This window comes from Oncorhynchus kisutch, linkage group LG10 (assembly GCF_002021735.2).
Source record: "Oncorhynchus kisutch isolate 150728-3 linkage group LG10, Okis_V2, whole genome shotgun sequence".
Taxonomy (NCBI): Eukaryota; Metazoa; Chordata; class Actinopteri; order Salmoniformes; family Salmonidae; genus Oncorhynchus; species Oncorhynchus kisutch.
The window spans coordinates 27,276,844-27,302,614 of NC_034183.2; the positions used below are offsets into that span (position 1 = coordinate 27,276,844).

General features: G+C 39.8%; 1 protein-coding gene across 3 annotated transcripts; it reads right to left on the reverse strand.

The window, feature by feature from the left end:
• Positions 1 to 22,686, reverse strand: LOC109897983 (uncharacterized). 3 transcript variants are annotated; one of them, XR_002256299.2, is made up of 4 exons: positions 22,483 to 22,686; positions 21,470 to 21,547; positions 1,679 to 1,733; positions 1 to 1,452 (listed from the first exon to the last, which is right to left on the reverse strand). XR_002256299.2 is itself a non-coding variant. In XM_020492689.2 (3 exons), exons 1-3 carry the CDS (start codon positions 2,016 to 2,018, stop codon positions 1,151 to 1,153), a joined length of 573 nt encoding a protein of 190 aa, XP_020348278.1. In that variant the 5' UTR covers positions 2,019 to 5,749; the 3' UTR covers positions 1 to 1,150. The 3 variants fall into 3 exon arrangements, 1 of the variants encoding a protein (XP_020348278.1); XR_002256300.2 differs by lacking the exon at positions 1,679 to 1,733 and having other exon boundaries at positions 22,483 to 22,678; XM_020492689.2 differs by lacking the exons at positions 21,470 to 21,547; positions 22,483 to 22,686 and adding an exon at positions 1,803 to 5,749.
• Between the last annotated feature and the right edge of the window lie 3,085 nt (positions 22,687 to 25,771).

Consider the following 25,771-nt stretch of genomic DNA (forward strand, 5'->3'; position numbering starts at 1 on the left):
TTTGATGTGAGGCTGTGCAGTTTTTTCATATGAAATACTTTATTTGATCCAAAGCATAGTAAATATTCAGAACATTCACTATAACAGGGAAAGCACTGGGTTAAAATAATACAGTGCAAGATCAGACTTCCTTAGATAATAAAAGAGTCCTCTTATATCATGCCATTTAGCTAAAGCGACTTACGTGCATATATGTTTTTAGTATGGGTGGTCCTGGGAATCAAACCCACTATCCTGGCTTTGCAAGAAAAATGCTCTACCAACTGACCTACAGAGGACCACAATATAATTACATAGACAACATATTTACATACAATGATATTCCACCATCTTATTATTACATTTAATCACTTTGTAACTTCCTGGTTGATCAATACGTTTTACAACTAAAATATTGTAGAAAATATACGGTATGCATTTCTTTCTTGGGATTCCCTGTCCCCTAACATTCTGATAACATACAATAACGATACCAGTATACACATACACTGAGTGTATAAAACATTAGGAACACCTGCTCTTTCCATGACATAGACTGACAAGGTGAACCCAGGTGAAAGCTATAATCCCGTTTTGATGTCACTTGTTAAATCCACTTCAATCAGTGTAGCTGAAGGGGAGAAGACAGGTTAAATAATGATTTTTAAGCCTTGAGACAATTGAGACATTGATTGCGTATGTGTGCCATTCAGAGGGTGAACTGCAACGCTGCTGGGTTTTTTTTCCAACATTTTCTTGTGTGTATCAAGAATGGTCCACCATCCAAATGACATCCAGCCAACTTGACACATCCCTGTGGAATGCTTTCAACACCTTGTAGAATTAAATGCCCCAATGAATTGAGGCTGTTCTGAAGGCAAAAGGGGGTGCAACTCAATATTAGGAAGGTGTTCCTAATGTTTTGTACAATCAATGTATAATTATTGTACACAAGTGAACACGTATGCATGTAATGTACCAGTATTTACTGTCCGATTCTTTTAAGCAAACGTTACGATTTTAAGTTGCGTGTAGAAATGTATCAGCTCCATTGTTTATGTTTTGTTAACTCTAACGGTATCTTACAGAGTGTGGCATAACACTTCTAGACTGTACTGTTTCAGTCCGGTCACTGCTCGACGAGCTCGTAGACTGTACTGTTTCAGTCCGGTCACTGCTCGACGAGCTCGTAGACTGAGAAAGTGCTCTCTTTCAGTTTGGGTTTGCCCGTGTTGAAGACGAGATAAACCCGACCACCTTTCAACAACTTGACCTCCGTAGCGAAGGTGATCTCAGGGCAGGTTCCGTTGTTGGTTTTGATCTTACGGCTGCTTTTGAGTTTCCAAAACAGGTAGACTTTCCCCTTCCCTTCTGCCATCGTCACCTGGCCATGGATGAAATAGATGGCGTCCTTTGGGGCGATGAAGATGTCATAGTCGTATTCGTCTGTTTCATCTTCTGACGGTTTGCCCTCTGAAGACAGAGGGAAGACAGTTACAGTTACCATCTGTGTATTGGATACGCAGTTGTTCTTGCCATAACCAGAGCCGTGAGTCTATTGCTGGGTCTACTCATTTCATTACACTGAGAGACAGTTAACATACACTTACAGTACATAAAGGACGTACAATGTACTACCGGAGATAGAGATTACTGTGTGATATGAAGACCATAGGAGAATAAACACAGAAGCATTAACCTTGAAGTATGAAGGTCTTGTTTAATTTCTCTGTGCAATTTGCTTGTCCAGTTCCCTAGAGAGAGAGAGATGAGAAATACAACTTTGCACACACACACACACTTACACACACACACACACGTACCTGTGTGGTTCTCTGGGTGTAGAACCCAATGCAGAACCCCACGAATAGAGCCATGATCACGAGCCCCATCACTGATACCAAGGCAACCACACACCTGAACCAGGGGTAGAGGGCTACTGGTGAGAGGGGCCCAGGAAGGAACACCTTGGTGTCTATATGTCTGTCTGCCTGTTTGTCCATCTGTAGGTTTACCTGACAGTCTACCAGTCTTTCCATTCTGATGTGTGCGAGTAGTGTGTCTACTTGTCTGACTGGCAGTCCTGACTGTGTTCCTTATCAATAGGAGGGAGCTCCTTTCTTCCCACCCACTGTTATAAGGCAGAGATCCTGAGTCCGGCCCCCAGTCAGCCAGCCAGCATGACACATTTCATACACTTCTCTTTGGCCCGCCTACAAACACTGCTCTACACACACTCTTGCCCTGCTCCTTTTTAATGGCACATGCACAAAGAGGAAGGAAACACTTTGTTACGGACAGCCAGGCCGCTGTGTGCGTGTGCATGTGTGAGCGTACTTGAGTTTGTTGCATGCAAGTGCACGTTGGTGTGTGTCTCAGACTGTTCCCAGTACCAAGGCCATTCCCATGCAGACATCAGTATGAGTCAGACTGCCAGGAACAGACCTCTATATCACTCATGTATTCTTCTAGTTACTGTTGTTAATATTGCAGCTCATCTTTACAACCCGTACAACACATACACACTATTTATTTTATTGATATCATAATAGGAGAGATGTCCCATTATCAGATCCAGCTGAGGTCTAGACCTTAGGGAATGATTGGTACCAAATACTATGCTCTTAGTCTTAGATATATTCAGGACTCATTTATTACAGACCACCTATTCTGAAACTAACTGCAACTCTCCGCTGACGTGTAAAGGGTTGAATCAAAAGCATACATAGACACACAGGCTGTGTTAAAGGTGCTACATACTAAAGCTAGCTACAGCTGGCCCAAAACAGAGCAGCACATCTTGCACTTTATTGTTCACATAGAGCTAATGTCAACTAAATGCATGTTGACCTTCCTGGCTCAAAGTAGAGGAGAGATTGTCTGCATCACTTCTTGTTTTTGTAAGAAATATGAATGTGTTTAAAACTAAAAACAGTCTATTCAATCAACTAACATACAGCTCTGAAACACATTCATATTCCACAAGACATGAAACCAGAAGTCTCTTCACAGTCCATATAGCCAAAATGAATTCAAAGCAACACACAGTAATATCTAGAGCCATGATAGCATGGAGCTCCCTGGAATCACAAATCACTCAAGCAAGCAACAAAAGCAGCAACATTTGCTTTAAAAAAATAAGTTAAACAGCACATCACAACATCTCTGACCTAAACAGCTTGTAGCATTTTCCTCCCAAGCACATCTGGTGTTTGGGTTCAAGTTAAAGATATGATGTGCCCTTGGCATGAGTATATCAGGGCCTACTTCAGAAAACAAGGCCTCAGTAGAGTAAGGACTCCATTTGATATGATACTCTGTTCAGCACACTGAATAACCAATGTAACAACCTCTCAGGATGTTTAAAGAACATTTGAGCAATGACATTAGGATATCAGGGCCTTTCCTCAGTTGGGCAAAGTATTATTGATGTATGGAATGTAAGGCTTCAGTGTATAAAGTGTGTATTCTTATTTTAAATGTACATATTTTTCTCATTGAGTTGATACCTAAGTATATACTGATATGTGTGAATGTGTGAATGTGGTGTAGGGGAATGAAGGTGGAAATGTAAGACAAGTTGCTGATGTGGAAACCATAAAGTAGAAACTTTAGAGGAAGGAAACTACACACCATTCAAGTGTGCTTCATTCATGTCTGTTGTCTTGCCTAGTTAAGTAAAGGTAAAAAATGTACGCTCATCACGGTGACAGAGGTGAAGGCCTCAGTGGGAACCAAGGACCTTGGGTAAACTCCCATCTGATTCTGGTTCATATTATAACCACTATCTGATTCATGGGGATGTTGTTCATTTTATGAGTAGGTCCATACCTCAGCTAGCCTGTCATGGGCGGTAGACTATTACACATTACACTATATCTCAACTAACCCGTTAAGGGCGATAGACTGTAACAAGGCTCAAGATTCAAGGCCTGGATGTTTCATGTTGCTGTTTACCTAATGAAACCCATGGCAAGTGGTAACTATATAACAAAAGGCCTACAAATGTAAGAGGTTACATCTTAGGAAACCCATTGCGAATCCCAGGAAACCCATTGCGGGTGGAAACTGTAAAAAGTAGAAACAAGGTTGCTTTATTCACTCAGTGGACTTCAGAGAAGTGTTAAGGACAACAATGGAACTACGTTTTCAAGATTTGTGTTAACCTTGATGATTTTCTTAAATAGTAGGTGGAGGCGTCACTGTCTGAAGTGCCCTTTTTTGTATCAAATAAATTCAATCAATATTGCATTTTCGTTTTTGTGTGTTGCACTTGCTTTCAGTAAGTCTATGAATCACATGATTATAAAGACATACATGTATGAAAGCGTGCATATGTGACACACACATATGTATGGTTATATTTTAATGTTATTTTAATTATTTTATGGAGCCATCCCTTGTATCATTTTTCTAGGCCTCCCAGGTATCTGCATTGAAAGTAATGTACATTGTCTTCAGAAAGTATTCACACCCCTTAACTTTTTCCACATGTTGTTGTGTTAGAGCCTGAATGGATTACATTTTGAGTTTGTGTCACTGGCCTACACACAATACCCCATAATGTCAAAGTGGAATTATGTTTTTAGAAATTTCCAAATTTCCAAATTAATTCATTTAATTAAAAGCTGAAATGTCTTTAGTCAATGTGGATAGAATAAGTAGTATATCTGAAGGATAGAATAGTATATGTACAGCAATAGTTGGCTAGGATGGCCTTGACTAGAATACAGTATATACATATTAAATGGGTAAAACAGTATGTAAACATTATTAAAGTGACCAGTGTTCCATTATTAAAGTGGAACTGACAGCATTTTAGCAAAATTAAATCTTATTAAAATCTGCTCATATACATCCCAGGAAGAACATGACACCTTAAAAAAAGAAAAAATTGACAAGAGAGATATGGTCATTCTCACGTTTTCATAAAATCATAGAATGTTTGGGAATGACGATATATTCCCACTCTATAACAACAGAGTGGGAAAGCAGCCATAAACCTGGACAATTGATAGGCACTGCCAGGGGCATAACTTTCACCAGGGACATGTCCCCCCCAGTTTTATCATTGCACTGTGATACAAAACGCAGCTCCGCTGTGCTTTAGGACCATGCAAACACTACAAAGCATGGCGTATAGGCTGGCGTATAGGACCAAAATGGGAGATATGAACAGAGGCAGCTGCTGTCTGTGTTATAATTTTCTATGTGTTGTAAAAGCAAGCAGAGCAGAAACTGGCCACTCTTTAGTTGACTGATCTAGCTGGCAAGGTAACTGTTTGACAGAAATCATTTTGTTTTATTTCCAGTGCTGAGCTAGTATTGTAACTGACATGTTACGGTAGCTAATGTTTCATCCCCTCTCAACTGAATTGAATGAACTATTAGCAGATAGTTAGCTAGCTAGTAGCTACCACAGCTAGTTTAGCTATATCTGTCAGGTAGCAGTTTCTAACAGCTGTTGTGTGTATGGAAATGTATTCTGGGCGTTGTTTTGTCCCATTTCAACAGAAGTAAATTTGATGATGTACCATTGTAGCATTAGCTAGCAGAGCTAGCCAAAAGTTGACTAACGTTAGCTAACTAGCTTTAGCTATTATGTTTGCCTCAATCACACTAGATCTGAATCAAACGATGAAACCAGCGGGCAAAAAATGTAAGACTGATATTCAGACTTTTTATTTATTATCAGTATAGCAATGTAACATTATTAATTTGTCAGTTTCCCTAGCTAATTCCCTACTTTTCACACGGCATACATAGTTCTACAGGCTTCACTGTCATGGTGCACAGTCAGTACACAACACTATGCTCATCATGTCTTAGGAGGATCAGATGGTGATGCAGGGTCAGACAGCCAGGGAAGACCAGTCTACAGAGCTCAGGTGATTTTGCAGTATATTATAACAATCAGGGAATGGATACAAAGTTCCATATTGAGTTGATGGGTACAGTAGGCTACAGTCTGGGATCTGGGAATAATGGTCATTTCAATTGTTGAACCATTATATTATCCATTAATAGAATCCATGTATAAATGTACACCAATGTAATTCTTTGTCATGCCTCATCTGAGCAGGATCAGATGGTGACAGGGGAGGGGTCTCATCAGGGTCAGGCAGCCAGGGAAGACCAGTCTGTGACAGAGCTGACCTGAATTTTTGCAGATACAACAATGTATTTTCCCTGTGCAGCAAACACTGGACAATCGAAAAGCTTCAAAGATTGAAACTATTTTAAGGCATTCTGAGAAATCTCTAAAGTTGATTTCCAAACAGTACCAAAGGTTGATAAAAGGCTTTTCCAGATGACACAAAACTAAAAAGTGAGGAAGACCTGGGAGATGCTATTGATGATGATGATGAATGGATACAGATATATTAGAGTGCCCAGTCATGTTCATATCATCTCAAACATAAATTACTGCAGTTTAAGACCGTTCTTTTAATGTACTATATGCCAGTGAAACTGAATATCATGCAATCAGAAATGTAACTATTCTGCTAGATGTGTTAAACACAAAAGGGGACGTATTTGCCTTTGTTATGGTCTTGTGAAGGCTGGCTGAATTCTGGAAAAGAGTATGTTCTTTTATCTCAGCATGTCTACAGATTCTCCTTTCCTGTCACGAATCCCACCGAAGATGGTGCCTCTTCCTGTTCAGGCGGCGCTCGGCGGTCGTCGTCGCCGGCCTACTAGCTGCCACGATCCCCTTTTCTGTTTCATTTAGTTTTGTCTGATTAGTTTCACCTGTTTCTTGTTTGGGTTTTGTTTTGGGCTATTTAAACCCGGTAGGCCCGCCGGCTTTTGTGCGGGCTTGTTTTTCTGTTCATGGTGTGTGGATTATTTGTGGATTACGTTTTTCCAAACAGTTTCGTCCTGTTTGTTGGACTGGGTCTTTATGCGCCCGTGTGTGTGGTGTGATCATCACTCTGTTCTTGGAAATAAAAATACAAATTTTGAACTACCCTGCTCTCTACGCCTGTCTCCTCCACCCACTACTCCTAGAAGCTGTTACACTTTCATGTTTTTGTTTGCATGGAAATGTTGATACTGGAGTCTTTTTTCAGAAGAAACTGTGTAACCTAGCATTTATAGCAGCTAAGAAATGCATTGCCAATAACTGAAAGGTTGGTTAGTAATGTCAAGTTGTGTGTCACTAGATTTGATTTATTACAAGATTAAGGGTATACTTTGAAACTTTCACAAGGTCTGGATGCCTATGGAATACAGTAAACAAAAGGAGTCTGTATTGAAAACATGCCCACGTCAGGGGAGATACTCATTTAGGCTAGCTGCTGGGCTGCTCAGTCCTGGCCTTGTGGATCTGCTGTACTGGTAGTTGATACTCTGGCCTTGGCGTAACACACCTGAAACCAATAATGAATGTTTCACTAAGAACCTAAAGCTCACTGGGGTGTGTTGGGTTGGGGCGCTGCAGGGCTGTGGACCCCTATGGACAGGACGGGGTAACCAAGCTATATTGTGTGCAAGTAAAAAGAGCTAAAATCAAATGTTATTTGTCACACACAAAAGCCCTTAAACAACAAAGTTAATAAAAAATAATTGTTAAGTAAAAAATAGATAAGCAGAAAATAGAAAATAAAAGTAACAAATAATTAAACAGCAGCAGTAAAATAACAACAGCGAGGCTATATACAGGAGATACTGGTACAGAGTCAATGTGGAGGCTATATACAGGAGGTACTGGTACAGAGTCAATGTGGAGGCTGTATACAGGAGGTACTGGTACAGAGTCAATGTGGAGGCTATATACAGGAGGTACTGGTACAGAGTCAATGTGGAGGCTATATACAGGAGATACTGGTACAGAGTCAATGTGGAGGCTATATACAGGAGGTACCGGTACAGAGTCAATGTGGAGGCTATATACAGGAGGTACTGGTACAGAGTCAATGTGGAGGCTATATACAGGAGGTACTGGTACAGAGTCAATGTGGAGGCTATATACAGGAGGTACTGGTACAGAGTCAATGTGGAGGCTATATACAGGAGGTACTGGTACAGAGTCAATGTGGAGGCTATATACAGGAGATACTGGTACAGAGTCAATGTGGAGGCTATATACAGGAGGTACTGGTACAGAGTCAATGTGGAGGCTATATACAGGAGGTACTGGTACAGAGTCAATGTGGAGGCTATATACAGGAGGTACTGGTACAGAGTCAATGTGGAGGCTATATACAGGTGGTACTGGTACAGAGTCAATGTGGAGGCTATATACAGGAGGTACTGGTACAGAGTCAATGTGGAGGCTATATACAGGAGGTACTGGTACAGAGTCAATGTGGAGGCTATATACAGGAGGTACTGGTACAGAGTCAATGTGGAGGCTATATACAGGAGGTACTGGTACAGAGTCAATGTGGAGGCTATATACAGGAGGTACTGGTACAGAGTCAATGTGGAGGCTATATACAGGAGGTACTGGTACAGAGTCAATGTGGAGGCTATATACAGGAGGTACTGGTACAGAGTCAATGTGGAGGCTATATACAGGAGGTACTGGTACAGAGTCAATGTGGAGGCTATATACAGGAGGTACTGGTACAGAGTCAATGTGGAGGCTATATACAGGAGGTACTGGTACAGAGTCAATGTGGAGGCTATATACAGGGGGTACTGGTACAGAGTCAATGTGGAGGCTATATACAGGAGGTACTGGTACAGAGTCAATTTGCGGGGGCACCAGGTTGGTCGAGGTACTTGAGGTTATAAACTCAGCAAAAAATGAAACGTCCCTTTTTCAGGACACTGTCTTTCAAAGATGATTCGTAAAAATCCAAATAACTTCACAGATCTTCATTGTAAAGGGTTTAAACACTGTTTCCCATGCTTGTTCAATGAACCAGAAACAATTAATGAACATGCACCTGTGGAACGGTCATTAAGACACTAACAGCTTACAGACGGTAGGCAATTAAGGTCACAGTTATGAAAACTTAGGACACTAAAGAGGCCTTTTGTTAGTCACGTCTGTGGAACTTGTTCAGTTTGTCTGTTTTTTTAATCTTGTTATGTTCATAGAAATATTTACACATGAAAACAAACGCAGTTGACAGTGAGAGGACGTTTCTTTTTTTTGCTGAGTTTATGTTCATGTAGGTAGAGAAAGTGACTATGCATAGATTATAAACTGACAGTAGCAGCAGCGTAAAAGAGCAGTCTGGGTATCCCTTTGATTAACTGTTCAGGAGTCTTAGGGCTAGAAGCTGTTAAGAAGCCTTTTGGACCTCGACTTGGCGCTCCGGTACTGTTTGCCGTGCGGTAGCAGAGAGAACAGTCTATGACTAGGGTGGCTGAAGTCTTTGCCAATTTTTAGGGCCTTCCTCTGAGACCACCTGGTATAAAGGTGCTGGATGGCAGGAAGCTTGGCCCCAGTGATGTACTGGGCCGTATGCACTAGCCTCTGTAGTGCCTTGCAGTCGGAGGCCGAGCAGTTACCATACCAGGCAGTGATGCAACCAGTCAGGCAGGATTAGAGGTCGAATGGCCGATTAATTAGGGCCGATTTCAAGTTTTCATAACAATCGGAAATAGGTCATTTTGGATGCCAATTTTTTTTTTTAAACCTTTACCTAATCTTTAATTAACTAGGCAAGTTAGTTAAGAACTCATTCTTATTTTCAATGACGGCCTAGAATTTTACCTTGTCAGCTCAGGGATTCAATCTTGCAACCTTACGGTTAATTAGTCCACCGCTCTAACCACCTGCCTCACAAGGAGCCTGCCTGTTACGCGAATGCAGTAAGAAGCCAAGGTAAGTTGCTAGCTAGCATTAAACTTAATCAGTCATAATCACTAGTTATAACTACACATGGTTGATGATATTACTAGTTAATCTAGCGTGTCCTGCATTGCATATAATCGATGCAGTGCGCATTCGTGAATAAGGACTGTCGTTGCGCCAACGTGTACCTAACCATAATCACCAATGCCTTTCTTAAAATCAATACACAGAAGTATATATTTTTAAACCTGCATATTTAGCTAAAAGAAATCCAGGTTAGCAGACAATATTAACCAGGTGAAATTGTGTCACTTCTCTTGCGTTCATTGCACGCAGAGTCAGGGTATATGCAACAGTTTGGGCCGCCTGGCTCATTGCGAACTAATTTGCCAGAATTTTACGTAATTATGACATAACATTGAAGGTTTTGCAACATAACAAGAATATTTAGACTGATGGATGCCACCCGTTAGATAAAATATGGAACGGTTGTCACGGCTGGCTAGGTGTGTAGAGAGGAATCAGGCGCAGAGAGCAGAGAGGTCCAGGGGAAAGATGCACTTTAATGCGGCACCAAAAGTAAATGCCCAAACATGCAGGGCGCAAAACACTGACCAACCCAAAACAACAGGTAACACGGTCCAGAGCACAATCGCCAACGACACAACGTGAACATCAAAATAATCCCGCAGAACCAAGGGGGCGGGTTCCACACGCTAAATAGGGAAGCAAATCAAAATAGGAACAGGTGTAACTAATGAGATAACTAACCGAAAAGAAAAAAAGAAGAAAAAGGGATCGGTGGCGGCTAGTAGGCCGGTGACGACAACTGCCGAGCACCACTCGAACAGGCGGGGGAGCCCACTTCGGCGGGAGTCGTGACAACGGTTCCGTATTTCACTGAAAAAATAAACGTCTTGTTTTCGAGATGATAGTTTCCGTATTCGACCATATTAATGACCTAAGGCTCGCAATTCTGTGTGTTATTATGTTATAATTAAGTCTATGATTTGATAGAGCAGTCTGACTGAGCGATGGTAGGCACCAGCAGACTCATTGGCATTCATTCAAACAGCACTTTCGTGCGTTTTGCCAGCAGCTCTTCGTTGTGCGTCAAGCATTGCGCTGTTATGACTTCAAGCCTATCAACTCCCAAGATTAGGCTGGTGTAACAATGTGATGTGAAATGGCTAGCTAGTTAGCTAGCGGGGTGCGCGCCAATAGCGTTTCAAACGTCACTCGCTCTGAGACTTGGAGTAGTTGTTCCGGCAGCTCTGCATGGGTAACGCTGCTTCGAGGGTGGCTATTGTCGTTGTGTTCCTGGTTCGAGCCCAGGTACGAGCGAGGAGAGGTACGGAAGCTATACTGTTACACTGGCAATACTAAAGTGCCTATAAGAACATCCAATAGTCAAAAGTATATGAAATACAAATGGTATAGAGAGAAATAGTCCTATAATAACTACAACCTAAAACTTCTTACCTGGGAATATTGAAGACTCATGTTAAAAGGAACCCCCAACTTCCATATGTTCTCATGTTCTGAGCAAGGAACTTAAACGTTAGCTTTCTTACATGGCACATATTGCACTTTTACTTTCTTCTCCGACACTTTGTCTTTGCATTATTTAAACCAATTTGAACATGTTTCATTATTTATTTGAGGTTAAATTGATTTTATTGATGTATTACATCAATAAAAAAATGTAATAAATAAATTAAAAATTAAAATGTAAAAACCATCCGATTAATCGTTATCGGCTTTTTTGGTCCTCCAATAATCGGTATCGGCGTTTAAAAATCATAATCGGTCGACCTCTAGTCAGGATGCTCTCGATGGTGCAGCTGTAGAACCTTTTGAGGATCTAGGGACCCATGCCAAATCTTTTCAGTCTCCTGAGTGGGAATAGGCTTTGTCATGCCCTCTTCACTACTGTCTTAGTGTGTTTGGACCATGAGTTCTTTGGTGATGTGGACACCAAGGAACTTGAAGCGCTCAACCTGCTCCACTACAGCCCCGTCGATTAGAATAGGGTCGTGCTCGGTCCTCCTTTTCCTGTAGTCCACAATCATCTCCCTTTGTCTTGATCACGCCATGCAGTCATGAGTTAACAGGAAGTACAGGAGGGGATTCCTGAGGGGCCCCTGTGTTGAGGATCAGCGTGGCAGATATGTTGTTACCTACCCTTACCACCTGGGGGCAGCCCGTCAGGAAGTCCAGGATCCAGTTGCAGAGGGAGGTGTTTAGTCCCAGGGTCCTTAGCTTATTTATAAGCTTTGAGGGCACTATGGTATTAAATGCTGAGCTGTAGTCAATGAATAGCATAGATGTTCCTTTAGTCCAGGTGAGAAAGGACAGTGTTGAGTGCAATAGAGATTGCATCCTCTGTGGATCTGTTGGGGCGGTATGCAAATTGGAGTGGGTCTAGGGTTTCTGGGATAATGGTGTTGATGTGAGCCATGACCAGCCTTTCAAGGCACTTCACGGCTACAGATGTGAGTGCTACGGGTCGGTAGTAATTTAGGCAGGTTACCTTAGTGTTCTTGGGCACAGGGACTATGGTGGGCTGCTTGAAAGATGTTGGTATTACAGATTGAAAATGTCCCGGAATGAAAGAATCCCGGAACATATTCCAGTCTGTGCTATTATTAGAGCTATGATATGAATTATATGGAGGGCGTACTGTTTCTGTGTAGATCTTTTTTATAAAACTTTTGTTTTCCAAACCTTTCTCATGTTGTGTGGCGAGAGAGTTGAGTTATTGACTAGACTGGTTGGTGGTTGGGCATGCAGGCTGCTTGGGCTGGCTTGGCGGTCTGGCAGGAATGTGATATAGAGGTTGTCTTAATAAAGACAATCAAAAGTATTTGTACTTTATTTGTAGGAGTTGTTCATTTGTTCAGGCTATTGGTTAAATTGCAACACAATATTGATTATTGAATTATCATTCATCTAGTTCAGTCTTATCAATCACTTAAACATATCTTACCTAGCTTGATGACTGGGTAATTTTGCGCACTTTATGTTGTTCTAAATAGAGACGGCTAGAAGGGCCATATTAGATTGTGTAGAAATGCAGGAAATTAGCTTTAGATGCCCCCCAAAATGGGAGGACCACCAGACCCCTCACCAAGTTATGTCCCTCCCATGCAAAGCGATTAACATGCATTGCTAACCAAATGACACCTGCAGCATCTCTAGCTGTAGCCAATGAAAAACGATATGAGGGGAAAGGTTTGGTCACTCACCCACTACTCCAATGACATGATAGGTAATGTTAGGCTCCGTGTTTTTAGCTTGCTGACTAAATAGCTAGTTACATAAATGGATATGCTAGCCCAGGGGTGTCAAACTCAATCAGCACACAGGCCATATAGAAAAAACAACGGATTCACGGATGAGACATAGCCTATTTGTTTGACAAAAAACGTGCAACTGAGACCCAAACCGGCCATTGTTTTATAAAACAATATTGCCCTTTATAATGTTAACTTATGCACATAGGATGCTATATATATATATATAGCATTTTAACATATTAAACCCTCCTGTTATGTTGTGGGTCAATTTGACCCATTTCCACTTTTGAGTTGTCTAAAATTCTAGTAAACCCATCTTTTTATCCATGAAATTTAGGGTCATGTACCTACCTTCAAAATGTGGACACACTGACGTGTTGTGGAATGTCTGTGTAGATTTTGTAGACAAACATGATGTTGTGGGTCATTTTGACCCGGAGGCTTTCATGTGTATAGATATTTGCACGGGTCCAAAATAAACAAATGTCTTTGATGTATTTTGTTTTGACTGGTTCTGGTTGCACTTTTATAATTATATTTGGGTGTAAATGACTTTCCCAAGTTTCTCCTTCTCAGTGCGAGAGCAGCAGATCTCTGACACAGACACTCAAAAATGAGCTCCAACAGATTTTCAGTCAATGAAGCCTTAGCAGAAATTCTGGACTGACAGTGAAATAGAAGAATAGGTTTCAGTGATAGAGGACAATGCTGTTGAGGATACAGGTTGTGAATTTTTAATTGGTAGAATTCAGAGGAGTCTGCCATACCATCCCTTCCATCAGATGAGAGAGCATGCAACAACCATCATCCAGAGAAGAGAGGACATGGAAGTCTAAAGATGGTCATATAGAATGGTCACCGTCATAACAATGAAGTCAAGGTAGACTGTCAGCTTCCAATGTAATCAAAATTGTTCCAGGGCCTACACGATTTGCTCTGCTCCGCTTGCTAAGACAGTACAACCAGCACCACTTGTGTAGAATGCAATAAATTAATCTGCAGAAAGCCCACACGTACATTGTATTCAACATGTGGAGAGAGACTGAAGGGATCATTTTGACCAATAGGGTCAAATCCCACCTAAGTGTTACTGTGAAATACAAAAAAAAATGCCTACTTGTAGAAACAGAAAATGCTTGTTTGTGAGAAAGGAAATTTGCTTAACAAATAGTTATTCAATGTAGAGTTTTTGAAATCAAATGTTCTTGCATTTCTTCTTTCTGAAAGGTCTGACAACAAAATAAAGTTTGGGCTGTTTTTACTTGGTTCTTTGACTGTCTTGCGTGTTTTTTAACTGTGCGGGTCAATCTCACCCATAACACATTGGATGTAAAAAAAATTCTGCAAAGCACAAGGGTTAAAACAAAAGAGATAAATAATATATCTGTCCAGCTTTTGCTGCTATGCTTGCAGATGTGGATAATATGCTGCAACCTTAACAAAAAAAGTATTTAATAACTCAAAATAACACAAACTTTGCTATAGGTTGTTGTAACATTTAAACTTAAAACATGTTGTTGTTGTTTTTTGCACCACATGCATCACCGGTGTGGTTGAATGCAGCATTGCTGTATAGTGCACTCAAAATGTATTGTAGTTGAGTAGCCAAGTTGAATTCACCGATGCGAAGACATCAGGCTGTAATTTCACAGAGTAGATGACTCAACTGTTGACTCATTTTGACTTGCTGGTGTGTCCAATTAGCCACGCTATGACTGACTTGTGAGTGTTGCTAGTTTGACTGCATTGACATTCTCAGCCTTATAGTGGTCTGTTTTTTTTTCCAAATATTGAGTTATTGAAACTGAAATGGTGCATCCCGAAAGGTTGGGGGAAGGAAACAATGCACCAGGCCATCTGATTCACAATCTGATAGCAATGTTGTTTGGACTACCAAGAAATGTATTGTCGAATTATAATAACCCTTCAGACCACAATAGAATTCTAGAATGCTGCTGTAGATAACTGAACATTTTCAAGAGAAAGCTCATTTTCTCACATTTTTTTTTTTAAAGACATGGCTCAAAAACATATGACAATTACAAATTAACTTAGTTTTAAAGAGCACAACCTCTTATTTAATATGACACCACATTCATGTCAATAGGAATAACACTAATTTTGTCTTCCATTGTGTAAAGACACTCACTATCAAAAAAAGATTAACACCACACAACAAAAAACCCTGGAGTATTTAAATTGTAGTTATTTGACTAAATTACTCACTCAATATGTACCAAGTATAATATACTTCTAAATATTGTTTACATATAAATAATTATCCAAAATGTGACCAGAGGACAATTTTCAGAAAGTGTTATAAAACCACACAAAGTAGGCTATTTGATTGTTACAGAAGTAAGAATTGTTGTCAATGTAAAAAGGCAACAAAAAAAACGATTCAGACTATTTAAAAATGTAGGTAACCTCTCTCATTAAGATTGAGTACAGACCAGGCCTGAAACAAAATGTAGGTAACCTCTCTCATTAAGATTGAGTACAGACCAGGCCTGAAACAAAATGTAGAAATAGTAGCCTACATTGACAACAATTCAGTAAATGCAACAAATATTAGATGGTCAGATAAAGAAAGAAGATATAAAACAACTGTTCAGAGACAAAATATTTTTAGGACAAATTCATATTTCACACTAGATGTCGACCAATTAATCGGAATGGATGATTAATTAGGGCTGATTCCAAGTTTTCATATCAATCGGTAATCTGCATTTTTGGACACCGATCATGGCCGATTACATTGCACTCCACGAGGAGACTGCGTGGCATGCTGACTACCTGTTATGCGAGTGCAGCAAGGAGCCAAGGTAAGGCGCTAGCTAGCATTAAACATATCTTATAAAAACAATCAATCTTAACAATCACTAGTTAACTACACACGGTTGATGATATTACTAGTTTATATAGCCTTTCCTGTTTTGCATATAATCGATGCGGTGCCTGTTAATTTATCATTGAATCATAGCCTACTTCGCCAAACGGTTATTTAACAAGCGCATTCGTGAAAAAAGCACTGTCGTTGCACCAATGTGTACCTAACCATAAACATCAACACCTTTCTTAAAATCAATACACAAGTATATATTTTTAAACCTGCATATTTAGTTAATATTTGCTGCTAACATTAATTTATTTCAACGAGGGAAATTGTGTCACTTCTCTTGCATTCTGTGCAACAGGCTATATGCAGCAGTTTAGGCCGTCTGGCTCGTTGTGAACTGTGTGATGACCAACTTCGCCAAACGGGGGATGACTTAACAAAAGCGCATTTGCGTAAAAAGCACAATCGTGGCACGAATGTACCTAACCATAAACATCAATGCCTTTCTTAAAATCAATACAATATTTTTTAAACCTGCATATTTAGTTAAAATAAATCCAGGTTAGCAGGCAATATTAAACTAGGGAAATTGTGTCGCAGAGTCAGGGCATATGCAACAGTTTGGGCAGCCTGGCACGTTGCGAACTAATTTCCAGAATTGTACGTAATTATGACATAACATTGTAGGTTGTGCAATGTAACAGGAATATTTAGACTTATGGATGCCACCCGTTAGATAAAATACATAACACAGTTCCGCATTTCACTGAAAGAATAAACGTTTTGTTTTCGAAATTATAGTTTCCGGATTTGACCATATTAATGACCTAAGGCTCGTATTTCTGTGTGTTATTATGTTATAATTAAGTCTATGATTTGATATTTGATAGAGCAGTCTGACTGAGCGGTGGTAGGCAGCGGCAGGCTCGTGCATTTGCCAGCAGCTCTTCCCTGTGCTTCAAGCATTGAGCTGTTTATGACTTCCAAGCCTATCAACTCCCGAGATTAGCTGGTTAGCGGGGTGCGCGCTAATAGCGTTTTAATCGGTGACATCACTCGCTCTGAGACCTTGGAGTAGTTGTTCCCCTAGCTCTGTAAGGGCCGCGGCTTTTGTGGAGCGATGGGTAACGATGCTTCGAGGGTGGCTGTTGTCGATGTGTTCCTGGTACGAGCCCAGGTAGGGGAGAACAGAGGGACGGAAGCTATACTGTTACATTGGCAATACTAAAGTGCCTATAAGAACATCCAGTAGTCAAAGGTATGTGAAATACAAATCGTATAGAGAGAAATATTCCTATAATAACTATAACCTAAAACTTCTTACCTGGGAATATTGAAGACTCATGTTAAAAGGAACCACCAACTTTCATATGTTCTCATGTTCTGAGCAAGGAACTTAAAAGTTTGCTTTTTTACATGGCACATATTGCACTTTTACTTTCTTCTTCAACACTTTGTTTCTGCATTATTTAAACCAAATTGAACATGTTTCATTATTTATTTGAGGCTAAATTGATTTTATTGATGTATTATATTAAGTTAAAATAAAAGTGTTCATTCAGTATAGTTGTAATTGTCATTATTACAAATAAATAAATACATTTAATTTTTTTATGTTTTAAAAAGTAGTTTTTTTTTAAATATCTTTTTAGATTGGCAAATTAATCGGTATCGGATTTTTTTTGGTCCTCCTATAAAATCGGTATCGGCGTTGAAAAATCAGAATTGGTCGACCTCTATTTCACACTGTCACTTTAGTATTTGTATTTAGCCTACAACATGTCATGGAACTTCTGGAAGCATGGCCCTATCCTGCAATGTGGCACAGAACACGTAGAGCTCCCAAAGGAGGTTTCTACACATCTCCCACTCTTTGCCATGTGTCCACTCCAGATGCACACCACCCACCCTCTCTTGCGTCCTTCAAACTTCACCTGATTTCAAATGAGTTACAACTTGGTCCACACACCCTGGTGCAACACTCTTGGCTCCCCTCACAATGTGTGCATTTATGATGACAATGTTGAGCATCCCCCAAAACACATACTTCCACAATTTTCTGCCTGTGCGTCCCACATTGTAATAGTTCCTCAGTTGGTCAAGATGGTCGACCCTGCCCATTTTCTTCTTGTAATCCATCACAAGCTCTGGAACATATATTAGTTCCTACCACTTTTAAAAACAACTCCAAAACCACTGCCACTGTCACTTTCAGGCTCAGGCTGTGTTATACAAGGGTTAATGGTGAGAGTTTGGAGAACACACTCCATGGAAATGTACGCGCCCCTCTGGGGTGAGCTCTCCCTCTTCCCTTCCCTCTTCCTCTGCTTCAGCCTCTCCCTCTGTTTCCTCCTCTTCTCTCCACTCCTCTTTCCCCTCCACTCCCACTTCCCCCTCCTCTTCCTCCACATCTCTATCCCTCCAGTCATCTCTAACTCCTCTTCCTCCCTGCCTTTTGCTGCTTATCCCTGACTCTTTTTTAAATATTTTTTATATTATATTTATATATTTTTTAACAACAAATCAATACAGGAAGTACATGTGTGAACACAAGTATATATAAATAATATACAAAGGACAATTGGGCTAGGGGGTACAACATCACATTACACAAGGACCTAAAGGGACATACATAAACTTATTATTCTAACAGCTTTTTTGTTAGTAGAGTATTTAATTGTCTTAAAAAACAGTTCAATTTCTTTTTGTAAGATAAGAAAATGTGGTGTTTTGTTTGTACATTTACATTTGTGTATATGAAATTTGGCCAAAAGAATAATGAAATTAATTACATACAAATGTTTCAGCTTATTTCTATTGTAGGTAAAGAATCCAAACAGTACATCTCTCCACAATAGTGTAAAATCTTCAGAAATGTGTTCAATTATAAACCTACTGATGTCTTGCCACAGTTTTCTTACATGAATACAATGCCAAACAAGATGCAACACAGTTTCTGGGTGGTCATTACAAAAGGAGCAATATGAGTTGATGTTTTCCTTAAACTTCTTCATATAGTGGTTGGCAGGATAATATTTATGAATGATTTTAAAGGAAACTTCCTTAATTTTGTTAACAAGTAGGTATGTGTGTGGCAACATCCAAACTTTTTTCCAACAGATATTATCAATAAATCCATTCCAATAAGGCATGACATAAGGTATAGATACAACATCCTGCTGAAACAAGGACTGTATCGCTCTGTTGTTGAATGGACCAAAAGAGAAACAAATCTTTCCTACCAATGAGTCAACAGGGTCAATAGAAGGTAGGCTCTGAGGGTCAGGTCTTGACACGTTCCTGAATAATAAAGCAACGCCTGAGGGAATGGCATCTAAAACAATTACAAAATCTTTAGGTGTTACAGTGACCTTGTAAAGTGATAATAATTCCTTATAACTGAGTAAAAGATCCTCTGCATTTACCAGTTGGCTCACCAATAGGATATTATTTCGGAACCAATATTCAAAAAACAAATAAGTATTTTTATACAATATCTCCCATATTAGGATTTTGCAGATTTACAGATTGTGGAGTGCAACCTTACAGTTATCTAGTCCAATGCTCTAACCACCTGCCTCTCGTTGCACTCCACAAGGAGACTGACTGCCTGTTACGCAAAGGCATTAGAAGCCAAGGTAAGTTGCTAGCTAGCATTAAACTTATCTTATAAAAAACAATCAATCATAATCACTAGTTATAACTACACATGGTTGATGATATTACTAGTTTATCTAGCGTGTCCTGCGTTGCATATAATCGATGCAACAGTGGGGGATGATTTAACAAAAGCGCATTTGCGATCGTTACCTACCCATAAACACCAATGCCTTTCTTAAAATCAATACACAGAAGTATATATATATTTTTAAACCTGCATATTTAGCTAAAATAAATCCAGGTTAGCAGGTAATATTAACCAGGTGAAATTGTGTCAGGGAGTCAGGGTATGTGCAACAGTTTGGGCAGCCTGGCTCATTGCGAACTAATTTGCCAGAATTTTACGTAATTATGACATAACATTGAAGGTTGTGCAATGTAACAAGAATATTTATACTTAGGGATGCCACCCGTTAGATAAAATACCGAACGGTTCCGTATTTCACTGAAATAATAAACGTTTTGTTTGCGAAATTACAGTTTCCGGATTCGACCATATTAATGATCAAAGGCTCATATTTCTGTGTGTTATGTTATAATTAAGTCTATGATTTGATAGAGCAGTCTGACTGAGCGATGGTAGACAGCAGCAGGCTCGTAAGCATTCATTCAAACAGCACTTTCGTGCGTTTTGCCAGCAGCTCTTCATAAGCACAGCGCTGTTATGACTTCAAGCCTATCAGCCTAATGGCTGGTGTAACCGATGTGAAATGGCTAGCTCGTTAGCGGGGTGCGCGCTAATAGCGTTTCAAACGTCACTCGCTCTGAGACTTGGAGTAGTTATTCCCCTTATCAACTCCCGAGATTAGGCTGGTGTAACCGATGTGAAATGGCTAGCTGGTCAGCGGGGTGCGCGCTAATAGCGTTTTAATCGGTGACGTAACTCACTCTGAGACCTTGAAGTAGTTGTTCCCCTTGCTCTGCAAGGGCTGCGTTTTTTGTTGAGCGATGGGTAACGCTGCTTCGAGTGTGGCTGTTGTCGATATGTTCCTGGTTCGAGCCCAGGTAGGTGCGAGGAGAGGGACGGAAGCTATACTGTTACACTGGCAATACTAAAGTGCCTATAAGAACATTCAATAGTCAAAGGTATATGAAATACAAATGGTATAGAGAGAATGAGTCCTATAAATACTATATTAACTACAACCTAAAACCTCTTACCTTGGAATATTGAAGTCTCATGTTAAAAGGAACCACCAACTTTCATATGTTCTCATGTTCTGAGCAAGGAACTCAAACGTTAGCTTTTTTACATGGCACATATTGCACTTTTACTTCTCCAACACTTTGTTTTCGCATTATTTAAACCAAATTGAACATGTTTCATTATTTATTTGAGGCTAAATTGATTTGTATTGATGTATTATATTAAGTTCAAATAAGTGTTCATTCAGTATTGTTGTAATTGTCATTATTACAAATGTAAAAATAAAATAAAAAACGGCCGATTAATCGGTATCGGCTATGTTTGGTCCTCCAATAATCGGTATCGGTGTTAAAAAATCTTACTCGGTCGACCTCTATTCCATATATAATATATGCGTGGAGAAAAATTATGCTTATAAATTAAGGACCATGACAAGAAAACCTGCCGATGAAAAGCAGAAAGCTTCACTGGAACTTTGTCAATATTATAATTGCAAACCAACATGAAGTTAAGGCCACCAAAAGTAGAGAAGACATGATGAGGAATAAAATTCCACATAGAAGTGAGTCTTCTTAGGAATTGTTTTATCCAATTGATCTTAAAAGTATTATTTAAGGTAGTAAAGTCCAGAAAATTCAGCCCACCATTCTCATAAGTGTTCATTACAACAGTTTTCCTAATGTAGTGGGTACGGTTTCTCTACAGAAAGTTGAAAAGCATCTGGTCTATCTCCTTGCTTATTTTACTGTCAAGATCTAAAGATAGAGCGCTATATGCTAGTCTAGAGATACCTTCAGCCTTGGTTATTAGGACTCTTCCTTTTAAAGATAGCCCGGACTCTCCACATCACTTCCTTTGCTTTCACTGACCTAGAGGAACAGAGGGAGAAGAGCAACACATAGGATACAAATATGGTCAGGAAAATAATCTCTCACACAGAGGGACACGGTGTGTGAGACTCGCTCTCACTCTTTATTTTTCTCAACCACAAAAAAAAACTTTCCATAATAAATTGTATGATAAAGTTCCACGGCTCCCATTCCACACACAAGCTCTCTCTCCTCCAATCAACTATTGCTTTCTTGCATAACAGGCTGAACTACAGAGTTCACCAATGTTAGCTGATTAGTTACGAAGCTGGGACAGTTTCCAAATGAATTGCATCTGCAGAAACAGGAAAAAACTATCGACTTGTTTCCAGGCTATGTAAACAAATATCCACCTCATAATATGAGCTCCACTGCACGGGCATCTGCTACCCTAACACGACAGCTAAGCTGTCAAATAATAGGAATACGAGGCAATGTATGGACTATGAATATCTGCACCTAGCAAACATCACAAACCATAACCAACAGATAAACACAAATGATTCAAGCCTTCACGTCGGTGGCTAGTTAGCTGGATATCTGTATGGCTAGCTAGTGAAAGTGACAGCAGCGGTTGACACTTCGTGAGCGCAGCCCAAATTTACCGCTACACGCATTTTCCTGCCTGGCAGACTAACGTTAATTAACTAGCTAGCTGTAGCAAGCAGCTTGCTTGGGTCGTTTCCATTTGAATTACATCGGTAGAAACAAAAACAACCAACTAGTTAGCTGACTATATACACAACTAAACACTGCAACTATTTCCATGAGACAGAGAGCAATTATTCGAGCTCCACCGCTGATGTCCTCGCCTGTACCAACCACGTTATTATGACATTACAGGATTTGCTCATCCGAGAGCTATTCCCCAAGTTTCACAGCATCAAACATCAACAACACCAAACATTTATCTGCTTTTTACTTATTTCACTCACCTCGACATCATCGCTTTTTAAACGATTCGGTCGTTTCCGAATCTACATCACCAACCAACGTAGATACAGCCTCTTTCACAGTGAAAAGCCTTGTTTGGTGTTGGCGCGGTCATTTTGAGTAATGAAGAAAAAAACATTGAAAAGTAAAATGACAGCACATCCTGTTTCCGGTTGATGACAACAGCCACGCGGATACGACAAGCAAATTCATTTTGCGATATTGACAGATATTATTGTTAGAAAAACAAGGCAGTTCGCGGCCACTATTGGAATTTAAAGAAATGCCGTCCATGGCCGCTACGGGTTCTAAAGAGTTATTCATCATACATTAAACTGCATCCATCTATTCTGCCAACAATGCCTTACTTTACAGCATGGATTTTTTTGTTGTCAAATATAACCTATTTTTCAAACCTTTTATAAAGTTGGGTTTGAAGCATAAACTGTGAATTTCATATATATTATGATTGTCTGTTTGTTTCATATCTGCAAAGTAGTTAAAACGCTGTCAGTTCCACTTTAAAGTGACCAGTGTTCCATGTCTATTTAAACTCAGCAAAAATTAAACGTCCTCTCACCCTCAACTATGTTTATTTTCAGCAAACTTAACATGTGTAAATATTTGTGCTATAAGTGCTGTGTTCCTGAGTGGTCCAGCCTCAGTCAGTGACAAGGATTGAATATTACTGTCTGTCAATGACTCCTTACCAAATTTACTGAGCTTGAGCAATTTTGACAAAAACAATGGATAAATGTTGCCCTAAGAGTTGTGCAAAGTTGGTAGAATCTTCTTCAAAATGATTCCCAGCTATAATGGCTGCCAAAGTCGCTTCCATCAAGTATTAACTGATACTAATTGATAAAGACCATTTTTATAGTTTCTGTTAATTAGTATAAAATGTTACTTAGACAATGTGGAGTAGGTTGTGTAGATCACTAGGGGATCCCCCCTTTGAGATGTTATTTTATGACAGCTAAATGTGAACACTTGTCCATTCTCCCTCTGAGTGGCACACATACACAATCCATGTCTCAATTGTCTTATTAAAGTGGATTTAACAAGTGACATCAATAAGGGATCATATTTTTCACCTGGTTAGTCTATGTCTTGGAAAGACCAGGTGTTCTTAATATTTTGTATACTCAGTGTATGACGCGGAGGAGCTGTGAGGTGGTAGATAAACGTTGACTTGACTAGAGTTGGGGACATGAGTGGGCTTTATGAATACCACAATCCATGTTTGATTTTGCCTGGGAAACTGGTATCAGTCATGGTAGGCATTCATTGCGGTTAGAAAGGTAGGCCATGGAATGCCATTTGGGTCTTTATGTGTCAAAAAGGATACAGATCAAGTAACACTATTTAACGTGTCAAATAAGCTTGTTGACCAAATGCTTGTGGAAGGTGCCAAGATGGCGGCTTGAACAGATGCTTTTTTACCAAGCTCCGTACCAAAATTCAGAAAGATTGTGGAGAAAAAAAAAAAGTTTACAGTCATTACTATTTTTATTTGTTCAAGATATAAGACCTTTCCTGTGACTTGAATGATAATTGGATAATTTATTTCGGCATGTCCATGCAAAGAAAATTAGCCGTTCTATTGCTAATCAACAAGAGAGAAACGTGCTTATAGACAACTGCCATAACTACGCTTGGCCTATGGATAATATCATGCTTTCGAATGCTCTTGAAGATGACGATGACGAATTCCCCTCTTTACCGGTTACTCCGTGCAAACCTCCACCCTCCAAAAAACCCAACATGAACTCTGACATCGTGGCTACCCTCTCCTTACTCATCATCTCCAGGTGTGACGCCATTGAGAAAATGGTAAGCGCGAACACCATGGTTATCGAAGGCTTGAAAAAGACTGTGGAGTTTGCATGTGGTGAAATTAAGGATGTGAAAACGAGAGTGGCAAAAGTTGAAAAAAATGTGGAAAGGGTGGAAAAGAATAACAATGTCTACCATAGACGTCTCATTGATCTGGAACAATACACAAGAAAATGGAACCTGAGACTCTACGGCTTGCCAGAGGTGGACAATGAAGATGTGCGAGGAGAGGCTATCCGTATCTGCCAAGAAGTTTTGCCTGCAGAGAAGAACAAAGTTGGTGATACCATCGACGTTGTGCATCGCCTCGGCAAGAAGCAACAGCAAAGCGATTCAAGACCTAGGGGTATCATCCTCCTATTCACTACCAGATTCTACAGGGATGCTGTCTGGAAAGCTGCTAAGAAGAACGCCTTCCTTCAGAGCCATGGTATGCGTTTTGCCGAGCATCTCAGCCCGGAAGACATAGAAAGAAGAAACAAGTTGTGGCCAACGATCAAGATAGCACGAAATGAGGGGAAGGCTGCTTACTTCGTTGGAGGACAAGGCTTCATCAACGGTTCAGAAATCCATATTCCTCCCTAAAATCTCACCAGAAGGAACAGGTTGATGGTTTCAGCCATGGTATTCTCATTTTCCTTATGTTGTTTCCCTAACAAGCATCAGGTGACTATTTTTCAGGAAAACTCAGGTACCTCAATTTATTAGTTTGTTCTTGTATGACCAGAAGACCTATTTTGTTTACAAACTTACGAAGAAGACTGAAAGCTGTATTTATGTTTTATGTATTCAGTAACTAAGATACGGTTTTAAAGGGCATACAGGTCTGCTCTGACTTTACACGGTTATTGCTCTATTTAGTTATTAATACTTATTTCCAAAAAAGGTCTTAGGAACGTTTATATGTTAAAAAAAAAAAATTCAATTATTTTATGATCAGTTTTCATGTACTTAAAATAGTACATGAAAATAGTTTATTTAAATTATTATTTGTTGTTTTATTTCTCAGAATAGTTCCTGATTACACTAAAGAGGGTTTTTAGTCTCTCTTACTACAATAACCCTTGGTTTGGTATTGAACATAATTTCCAGTTGAGTTGAATTTCAAAGCCAGATAACGTCTAGCTCAAAGGTTATGGAATAAGCTATTTTCACTTTAAATTGACTTAAATGGTGCAGATCTCGGTTCCTGTCACGCCCTGGTCTTAGTATTTTGTGTTTTCTATATTTATTTGGTCAGGCCAGGGTGTGACATGGGTTTATTTTGTGTTGTGTTTATGTATGGGTTTTTTTCGTAGGTTTTGGGATTGTGGCTTAGTGGGGTGTTCTAGCAAAGTCTATGGTTGCCTGAGGCGGTTCTCAATCAGAGGCAGGTGATTCTCGTTGTCTCTGATCGGGAACCATATTTAGGCAGCCATATTCTTTGAGTGTTTCGTGGGTGATTGTTCCTGTCTT